This window comes from Musa acuminata, chromosome BXJ2-5 (assembly GCF_036884655.1).
Source record: "Musa acuminata AAA Group cultivar baxijiao chromosome BXJ2-5, Cavendish_Baxijiao_AAA, whole genome shotgun sequence".
NCBI classification, from domain to species: Eukaryota; Viridiplantae; Streptophyta; class Magnoliopsida; order Zingiberales; family Musaceae; genus Musa; species Musa acuminata.
This window is the reverse complement of record NC_088342.1, coordinates 41,884,088-41,895,435: the sequence shown is the minus strand read 5'-3', so window position 1 is coordinate 41,895,435 and position 11,348 is coordinate 41,884,088. Positions and strand designations below refer to the sequence as shown.

The window sequence follows — 11,348 nt, the reverse complement described above, 5'->3', positions numbered from 1 at the left end:
GAGAAATAAGAAAAAACATAAATTTCATAAATGTTGATAGAATTAAAGAGAAAGACAAATATGAGGAATTACCAATTTAAAACTATATATTCTCCTAAGCTTTATCTTACTGCTCATTTCCATCTGTTATTACTACTCTCCAGAGCTTAGTTTCTTGCAGCACTAGTTTGTTGCCGACAGGTATTGCTGCTTAAGAGTCGACCGCAGGAGATGAAGAGATACTTGGGGGCGTCGCCTTCTGCAGTATGTTTGCTGTCATCTTCTGCTACAGTCAGCTCTCTCTCTCTCTCTCGACGTTATGAGGATCTTAGACTTTTAATGCTTTAAGATCTTTCATTTAAATACTTAAGTAGTATAAAGATGTAGATTTGTGCCTAGAAGTCTTGGCGACATTGTCTTCAACCCCGTGTCTCCAACACAGACAGCCACCATATTGTGTACGTGATTATTGATGATCAATATTTCATTGTTATTATCCGTCATGCCATGATAAGAACTCTTGAATCGTGGTGAAAGATGAAGTCTCTATAATTCTTTGTGATGGCAAGCTGCTGTACCAACCTGCCCAAGCTGAGACCAATCCACTAATCCCTAACGTTACTGCATTGTTGCAGTAAGGATTCGGCTCGATGCAAGCCACCGCAATGACGAAATCGGCGACGTTGGCAGCCACCACCATCACCCTCGTCACTATGTCAACTCTGATCTTTTGTATCTCGTCCTTATCGTCACCTGCAGTTTCCTTTAGTCTTTTCTGCTCCTGCGACGCCTTCTTGATGAGGATGAAGTCCATGATGACGAAGAACACGTAGCCCAGCGCCTCGTCCAAGGTCGAGATGTAGCTCATTGTCCGTGATAGTTACTATGATCTAAAAATTATAAGGTAGTTTCAATAACTAGTGACATGGTAATATAGATAGTTACCACTAGATCCTATAAATAGGACCGTAGTTCATGATGCAAGATAGAAGGAAGAATACACTTGGGAATATCTTGTAAGTGTTCTATGTCAATCCTCTTGTTTTAAATACTACATCAGTTTTCTTAAATCGAAAGGATTCTTTTTACTTGTATCGTAGTATTCTATTTTTTTCTTGTTCCTTTATCCCCAACATTTGTGGTATCAAAATATAGTTTCAATCTGAACTGGGCATTATAGCTTTCAATGGTAATTCTATGTCTCAATCCTTTATTCCCATCTTTTTGGGCAAATGCTATGAATTGGAGTATCAAGATGAAGACTATATTCTAAGTCTCAAGATCTTTGAGACTTAATAGAGAATGGATATGTGGATCCAGATGACGAAATCAGGCCGAGGGAAAATAGAAAGAAGGACTCAAAGGTATTGTTCTTCATTCAATAAGTATATGAGACAATCTTCTTAAGAATTGCAACAGCAACAACCTCAAAGCAAGCTTAGTTGATACTTCAAAATGAATTTCAAAGCTCATCAAAGGTGATTACGGTAAAACTTTAAACCATCCGTTGTGAGTTTGAAATTTTGTTCATGAAAAGCAATAAATCGGTGTAAGATTTTCTTTCTCGAGTGACTGAAATTGTTAGTCAAATGAAATCTTATGGTGAACATCTTTTTTATCATATAATTATTGTAAAAGTTTTGAGAAGTTTAACTCTAAAATTTGATCATGTTATTGTTGAGGAGTCAAAAAATTTATCTACATTTTCATTTGATAAACTAATGGGTTCCTTGTAAACACATGAAGCAAGGTTGAACAGGTCACTTGAAAAAAAATGAAGAGAAAGCATTTCAGGTTAAGGGGAAGTCTTCTACTTCAAAATAAAAATAAAAAATCTGTAGGAAGAGGACGTGGTAGAGGAGGATTTCATGGTAGAGGAAATAGAAGAGGAAGAGGAAGAGGATACTTTGATGGGCATGATGAATGGCAATCAAATTATAATAAAAAAAATTACAAGAGTGGAATTCAATATCACTATTGTAAAATGTTTGGTTACATGAAGGCAAATTGTTGGAAAAGAGAAAAACAAAAGCTATGTGGAGGAAAATAAAGAAAATAGTAAGTTGTTTATGACTCATTCATAAGTTCATAATATCTCAAATGATATTTGGTTTTTGGATAGTGGATGTTCTAATAATATGTTAGACATAAAATTAATATTTAGAGATATTGATGAAACTCACAAGTTGAAAGTTAGACTTGGAGATAACAAACAAATCCAAGTGGAAGGAAAAGAAACAATTGAGGTGAAGACAAATCAAGGGAAGGTAAAATACATTGATAATGTTTTTTTTGTTCCTACTTTATCACATAACTTGTTGAGTATTGGACAATTGATTGATGATGGATATTCAGTAATATTTGGTGATGATTCATGCACTATTAAAGATAAAAAAAATCTGGTTTGATTATAGTAAATGTTTACATGACGCAAAACAAGATGTTTCCACTTGATGTATCAAATATTGAAAGGCATACACTTGTTGCAACTAAAAAAAATGAGTCTACTTTATGACATTTAAGATATGAACACCTTAACATTAAGGGTTTAATGTTGTTAAGTCAAAAAGAAATAATTTTCGGATTACTCAAGATTAATACACTTAATGTACGTGAAGGATGCATTTATGACAAACAAAGTAAAAAATTATTTCCTATTGGAAAAGCATGAAGAGCATCTAATTGTCTTGAATTAATTCATGCTGACTTATGTGGACCTACGAATACAAAATCATTTGGTGGAAGTCAATATTTTTTATTGTTTACTGATGATTATAGCCGCATGAGTTGGGTATATTTTTTAAAATTGAAATCTGAAACATTTGATAATTTTTAAAAATTCAAGGCACTTGTAGAAAGGCAAAGTGGTAGACACATAAAGACACTTCGGACAGATAGATGTGGTGAATTTTTATCTAATGAGTTTAATTCTTTTTGTGAAGAAAATGGTATTCGTAGAGAATCGATGACACCATATACACCGGAGTAAAATGGTATAGCTGAACGTAAGAATCGGATTGTCGTTGAAATGACAAGAAGTTTGCTTAAAGGAAAACATCTTCCAAATTAGTTTTGGGCAAAAACAGTTGCAATAGTAGTTTATTTGTTGAATATTTCACCAATAAAGGCTGTTATGAATCAAACTCCTTTTGAAGCTTGGTATGGTATAAAATTAAGTATAATCCATCTAAGAATTTTTGGCTATATTGCTTATGCTTTAGTGAATTCATAAAATTATCACAAACTTGATGAAAAATCTGAAAAACATATCTTAATTGGTTATTCCTTACAATCAAAAGTATATCGATTATATAATCATATTAGTGGCAAAGTTATTATTAACAGAAATGTTGTGTTTGATGAAAGGGCAAGTTGGAATTGGGAGACCAATAAAGGTAAAACACAAATTCGGATTCCAACAGAACTAGACACTCCATAGAATCAAATGACAAATCTTGCTCCAACAAGTTTATCGTCAACCTCACCCAATAGAAGTTCAAATTTTGATTCCTCGGATGAAACCCCCTCCAAGAAATTTCATATCACTGACAAAAATTTGACTCAACATTTACTTTGTTTATTTCAAATCCAACAACTTTTGAGGAAGCAGTTGAAAAAGATGAATGAAGAAAAGTAATGAAGGAGGAAATCAAGTCAATTGAGAAGAATAAAACTTGGCAACTAATGGATCTATCGAAAGAAAAGAAAGCTATTGGATTAAAATGGGTGTTCAAAACAAAGTTTAATGCAGATAGAAGTATCAAAATGCATAAGACTCGGCTTATAGCAAAAAGATATTCACAGCAACAAGGTATTGATTTTGATGACACTTTTTCTCCAGTTGCTAGATTTGAAACCGTGAGAACTTTCTTGACTTTAGCTGCTCACTTGAGTTGGACTGTTTATCAATTTGATGTGAAATCTGCATTTTTAAGTAGAGATTTACACGAAGAGATTTTTGTTACTCAACCTGAAGGTTTTTTGGTTAAAGGACATGAAGAAAAGATATATAAGTTAAGAAAAGCTCTTTATGAGCTTAAACAAGCTCCAAGGGCATGATATAGCAAAATTGATTATTATTTTTATCAAAATGGATTAAAGAAGAGCAATAATGAACCTACTCTTTATCTAAAGAAGGAATGTGAACATAATATTCTAATGGTTTGCCTCTATATTGATGATATTATATATATGGGTTCATCTAACTTTTTTGTGACAGAATTTAAAAAATATATGATGAATAAGTTTGAAATGTCAGATCTAGGTCTACTGCACTATTTTCTTGGGTTGGAAGTGAAGCAAAGATCAGATGAAATTTTTATTTCACAAAGAAAGTATGTAATGGATTTACTTAAAAAATCTAATATGATTAATTACAAAGCTGCAACAACACCCATGAATGTAAATAAGAAACTGAAACTTGAAGATGGTACATGTCTGACAAATGCAAGATACTACGGAAGTTTGGTTGGAGGTTTGATTTATCTAACTCATACTCGAGATATTACCTTATCTATTGGTATAGTATCCAGGTTTATGCATAGCCCAAGCAAACATCATCTTAGTGCTGTTAAAAGAATTATGTGTTATATTGTTGGAACTACAGATTATGATATTTGGTATTCTCATAATTTTAAATATAAATTATTTGGTTTTACTGATAGTGATTAGGCAAGAGCTTTAGATGATAGAAAGAATACTTCAAGCAATATTTTTAGCCTCGGATTAGGAGCTATATCTTGGAGTTCAAAAAAAACAAGCAACAACTACATTATTGACATCAGAAGCAGAATATGTAGCTGCAACATCAGCAACTTGTCAAGCAATATGGCTTAGAAGACTTCTTGAAGATTTTTATTAAGAACAAAAAGAAGCAACAGAAATATTTTGTGGCAACAAAGCCACAATTGCAATGACCAAGAATCCAAAATTTCATGGAAGAATGAAGCATATAGAGATACGTTATCATTTCATCCGGGATCTTGTAGTAAGTGGAGTCATAACAATAAAGTATTATGGAACATATGAGCAAGTTGCAAATATCCTCACCAAGTCGTTTCCAGTTCAAAAGCATGTTTATTCAATGTCGCAAATCGATGTATGTAACTATGAATCAAGGGGGAGTGTTGAGAATTGATTCATAGTAGTTATCTAGGTAGTTACCATGATCTAGAAGTTATAGGGTAGTTTCAATAACTACCTCAATCATGGGTGACATGGTGATATGGTAGTTACCACTAGATCCTATAAATATGACTGTAGTTCATGAAGTAAGATAGAAGGAGAATACACTTAGGAATATCTTGTAAGTATTCTATGTCAATCCTCTTGTTTTAATTACTACATCAGTTTTCTTGAATCAAAAGGATTCTTTTTACTTGTATCGTAGTATTCTATTTTTTCCTTGCTCTTTCATCCCCAACACGAACCTCGACAACCAAAGGAAGTGGTCGGAGAAGAAGACTAGTCTAATATAGTACATAGCATTAAAGGACTAGTCTAATATACCTAAAAAATTTTAGAAAATACTTCAATTAAATCAAATGGACATGTCACTAGTTTTTTATTTTAGAAAATTTATTTGATATTTTTATGAATTATTCAGCTTGTGAACTATGTGTTATTTTTTGTTACCGACTATTTTTTTCTTATTTTTATAAAAGTATCATTCAATAGACCTAAAAACTTCATAAAGTACTTCAATTAGACCCAAATGGACATATTCATTAGTTTTTCATTTTAGAAATTTTTTATATTTTTATGAATTATTCAACTTATGAACTGTATGCTATTTTTTATTTTTGACCAACTTTTTCTCATTTTAATAGAAACTTTATGAATCCAGTCTTTTTTTTCAACATTTGAGCTTCTAAATTGATCTAAAATACCTGATAAAAGTTTATATCAGAGAAAATATTTTTAATATGTGATGCATTATTTTTTCCAAAAATTCAAAAACAATGCATCACACTATTTTTCATTTTAAATATTTTTTGATATTTTTATGAATTATTAAACTTGTGAACTATGTGTTATTTTTTATTTTTGGTTTTTTTTTATTTTCACATAATATCATGGATCCAAGTAATATTTTTTGACAATTTAGTTTCTAAATTGGTCCAAAATATCGAATAAAAATTTGGATTAGAGAAAATATTTTCTAATATATGTGCACTATTTTTATCAAAATCTATGCAATGCATTAAAAGACTAGTCTAATAGACCTAAAAATTTTAGGAAAAACTTCAATTAGACCAAATAGACATATATCATTGATTTTTATTCAAAATTTTTTGATATTTTTATGAATTATTAACTTTTGAACCTTGTGTTATTTTTCATTTTTGGTTAACTTTTTTCTTGTTTTTATATAATATCATGGATCTATATAATGTTTTTTGATATTTAAGCATCTAAATTGGTCCAAAATATCTTATAAAAGTTTGGTTCAAAGAAAATATTTCCTAATATGTGATGCATTATTTTTTCCCAAAATCCAAAAATCATTGCATAGGACTGGTCTAATAGACCTAAAAATTTTAGGAAAGACTTCTATTGGATCCAAATGGACATTTCACTGGTTTTTAATTTTAGGAAATTTATTTGATATTTTTATGAATTATTTAGCTTGTGAACTATGTATCTTTTTTTTTTTTTGACCAACTTTTTCTCATTTCCACATAATATCATAGATCCATGTAATATTTGTTGACATTTGAACTTCTAAATTGGTCCAAAACATCTGTTAAAAATTTAGGTAAAAAAATGTTTTCTAATATACAATGTATAATTTTTGTCCAAAATCTAAAAAATAGTGCATCTTATCGAAGGATTAGTCTAAATGATCTAAAAATTTTGGGATTGATTTGAATTAGACTCAGATGGGCATATGTCATAATTTTCCATTTAAAATTATTTTCGATATTTTTATAAATTGTTCAACTTGTAAGCTTTGTGTCATTTTTTATTTTTAGGCAACTTTTTCCTATTTCCACATGAATATTTTGGATCCAAAAAATATTTTCTATCATTTGAGCTTCTAAATTAGTCCAAAAAACCTATCAAAAGTTTGAATTGGAGAAAATATTTTCTAATATGTAATGCATTATTTTTGCTCAAAATTTAAAAAAAGAGTGCATCACATTGAAGGATTGGTCCAAATAATCTAAAAATTTTAAGACAGATTTAAATTGGACTTAAGATAGATATATGTATAAAAATATTAAAAAATTCTTTAAAATGAGAAAATAGTTACATATTTCTAACTGAGTCCAATTCAAATATTTTCTAAAATTTTTAGATTATTTGGATCAATCCTTTAATGTGATGCACTATTTTTGGCTTTTAGACAAAAATAGTGCATCACATATTAAAAAATATTTTATCAAACCCAAAATTTTTTATGTGTTTTGGACCAATTTAGAATCTCAAATGTCAAAAAAACATAGTATGGATCCATGATATTTCTATGAAAATAAAAAAAAATAAAAAATAAAAAAGACACATAGTTTATAAGTTAATAATTCATAAAAATATCAAAAAAATTAAAATAGAAAACTATGTAAACTGTGTGCCATTTTCTATTTTTGGCCAGTTCTTTCCATTTCCATAGAAATATCATAGATCCATATAATATTTTTTTGACCTTTGAGCTTTTAAATTAGTCAAAAATACTTGATAAAAATTTGGGTTAAAGAAAATATTTTCTAATATGTGATGCACTATTTTTGTCTAAAAATAAAAAATAGTGTAATGCATAGAAGGACTAGTCCAATAGCCTTAAAAATTTTAGGAAATGCTTCATTTGAACCCAAATGGACATATGCCATTGGTTTTCTATTTTAAGAATTTTTTATATTTTATAAATTATTCAGCTTATGAACTATGTGTTATATTTTATTTTTGGCTTTTGTTTCTTATTTCCATAAAATATCATAGATCCATGTAATTTTTTTTTACATTTGAGCTTCCATATTTGTTCAAAATATATGATAAAATTTTGAGTCAAAGAAAATATTTTTTAATATGTGATATATTATTTTTGCTCAAAATCCAAAAATAATGCATCAGGAAGGATTGATTCAATAGACCTAAAAATTTTAGAAGGCTTTAATTAGACCTTAATGGGCATATGTCACTAGTTTTCTAATTTAAAAAAAAATTATTCTATATTTTTATGAATTATTCAACTTGTGAACTATATGTTGTTTTTTATTTTTGACTTATTTTTTCATTTCTATAGAAACATCATGGTTCTATGTAATTCTTTTATACTTAAGCTTCTAAATTGATTGAAAACACTTGGATAAAATTTGGGCAAGAGAAAACTTTTCCTAATATGTGATGTACTATTTTCTTTCCAAAATCAAAAAATAGTGCATCGTATTAAAGGACAAGTCCAAATAACCTGAAATTTTTAGAAAAGATTTGAATTAGACTCGAATGGATATATGTCACTAGTTTTTTTGTTTTATAAAGTTTTTGATATTTTTTTGAATTATTCAGCTTGTGAATTGTGTGCCATTTTTATTTTTGACCTTTTTTTTCCCTTATTTATATCTTCATAGAAATATCATGGATCCATGCAATGTTTTTTAACATTTATCTTGTAAATTAATCCAAAATATCTTGTAAAAATTTAGACCGGAGAATTCAACCCCAAAAGTCAATCTCAAATTTATTAAAAATTTTCAACATGTAAAATAAAATATGTATTATAAATAGTAAATCTACTGAAACTACGCTTTGCATCAACCTTGAACAATCAAACAATTAGAATAAATTAAAACATATTAAATTATAAATATATAGGTCACTTAAAATAAGTTTTCACTAAGCCTATTTGAAATTACAATTTAATCTTTAATAAGCTGCTACAATTCCTATCTAAATCTCATTTCCCACACAAGCTGATGATACTGGTGGAAATTTATATAATCGATGATTATGTCCAAATTATTGATATTTAAAATTTTTTTTGTTATTATGTGTTGATGAACATCCTTCGATAATGAATTTATATTTTCTAATGCATTTATGGTCAGCATTGTGTTACGACGGTTAGTAAAATATGCATAAGCCTATTCTCCATCTCAATTTCATATATATATATATATATATATATATATATATATATATATATATATAAAAGGTCTGTCATATTGAATTATATCGTCCGGTACGGGTACCGAATTATATCGTCCGGTACGGGCGGTACGTACCAGTCCGACAGGCTAATGGTACACGGACCGCCCGTTATCGGACCGAAGTGCACTGTAACACTATAGCAGTACAATGCACTGTTGCAGTGCACTGTAGTACTGCAACAGTACAGTTAGTTGCAGTGCACTGTTATAGTAGCAGTACAATGCACCAGTATACTGTAGCAATGCATTGTAGTAGTGCTACAGTGCTCGGTGCACCTGGGTATACCGCTCGGTACACTGTACCGGTACCGAGCCTAGGTTGAAACACCGGTACAATACGGTATTGCGAACTATATATATATATATATATATATATGAAACTTTCTATGTGATTGTTTCTTAACTTATGCATGTATTCATTAAGTTTGTATCTAGTAGTGGATCTAGCAATGGCTCAAACCTTTTTATCTCACATATCACTAATAATCATGATATTATATTAGGAGATCTCTTTCACAACTGAAAGAATTATTAGATTTTGGTCATTAACAATAGTTAAATTTTTGAATCACATAATACATATTCTCGATTGATACAAGAACCACTCTCGTGAATCCCTACACTCAAATCTTTGTCACAACAAATACAATTAGAAATAATCTATTATAATCATCAATAGCTATAGCCATCAAAACATCGAGATATTTGCTTAATAGATGTACAATGTTAATATCAAAAATAAGTTGCATATATAATTTGAAACTTCTAAGGTAAACTTCGAAAGCCCACAATATTATTTGAAAATAATTTTCTAATGAAACTATCATTTGAACATATAAGTCTCGTAATCGTACGGTTTTAACTTTCTTAAAAATAAAATTATATTAATATATAACTAGTCGAAGCAAGGTTTGCCATACCGAATCGTATCGCCCGATACGGGCGGTACGTACCGGTCATACAAACTAACGGTACGCGGATCGCTTGCTACCGGTCCGACAGTGCTACAGTGCTCGATGCACTTGGGTATACCGTTCGGTACACCATACCGTACCGGTACGGAGCCCAGGTCAAAACACCGATACGATACGATATTGCGAACCTTGAGTCGAAATATAATCTCCCATGCAAAATATGTCAATAATAATCCTAACTTTTTTTTGAATATCAATAATAATCATCTTTGGAGTATAATCAATATTTGTCATCACTTGATCTTTGATTTAATTTACAATAAAAGAACTATTACATTTCTTATGATCTTTATTCAATCCTAGCAAATTATAATCATGCTCTTTGTGAAACTTAGTAATTCGAAAACTATATATTCCACCATGAGCTACTATCATCCATTGATAATAAAAAACTTTACATTTTGCTTTTATCTTATAACATGTAGTTGCAACATATTTAATCTTAAATTTTCATGGAATGATAGTCTTTCAATGATATTTGAAATTCAACTCTATCTCGAAACACCTATACAAAAATATTATTTTGGTTACAAAATAATATATACAATATGACATAATAACTTTAATATCATTTAAATATCATACCTGACCAACAAACAGATCATTGTACAAACATATATCATCTTCAAAGAAACTAACACATCATCATTTTGATTACAATCATATTCAATAAGTATTTGTTTAATATTATCATACATATCCTGATTTAAAATAACTCGTTAACCAACAGTATTTATTGTATCATAAATATTATAGTTTATATCATCTTCAACCTCTTCTTATAATTTTTTTCATCTAATTCATCTTCAAAGAGATCATTATCATTATCGTCTTCGTTACAAAACTTAAGCTATTTGGCAAATGATCTTTACCCAAACATCATAATGTCTCACCTAATGTTTGTCTATAAATATTATCATGAACTAAAAATACTTCATCCTCGCTACTACAATGAGATCATTGGAGTTAAATAAATAATTTTTCAAAATCAATGAACTAAAATAACAGTAAAATGAGTTATATAAAACATTGGCTTCCATGAAAGTATAATACGAAACAAATATTTTTTTCAAAAACATCAATATACTTGCATGATGTTTTTTATATTGATTCAAGAAAAAGAAAAAAAGAAGTTTTGTTTTGCTTCTTAGTACCCATCAGCTTACTGTATACTGTACCATCCATTTTGTACGTCTCCTAAACAGAGTTAAAATGTTAAATCAGAAGTAGTGAATCGTCTCAATCCGAA

At 29.4% G+C, this 11,348-nt stretch overlaps 1 protein-coding gene across 1 annotated transcript; it reads right to left on the bottom strand.

The window, feature by feature from the left end:
* Positions 1-472: 472 nt before the first annotated feature.
* On the bottom strand, positions 473-847 carry LOC135611585 (peroxisomal membrane protein 11-4-like). Its single transcript, XM_065107222.1, has one exon. The coding sequence runs from the start codon at positions 845-847 to the stop codon at positions 473-475; it is 375 nt and encodes a 124-aa protein (XP_064963294.1).
* Between the last annotated feature and the right edge of the window lie 10,501 nt (positions 848-11,348).

Excerpts from the sequence above, each read along its gene's own strand:
- LOC135611585 (XM_065107222.1), bottom strand. The coding sequence starts at position 847 with ATGAGCTACATCTCGACCTTGGACGAGGCGCTGGGCTACGTGTTCTTC.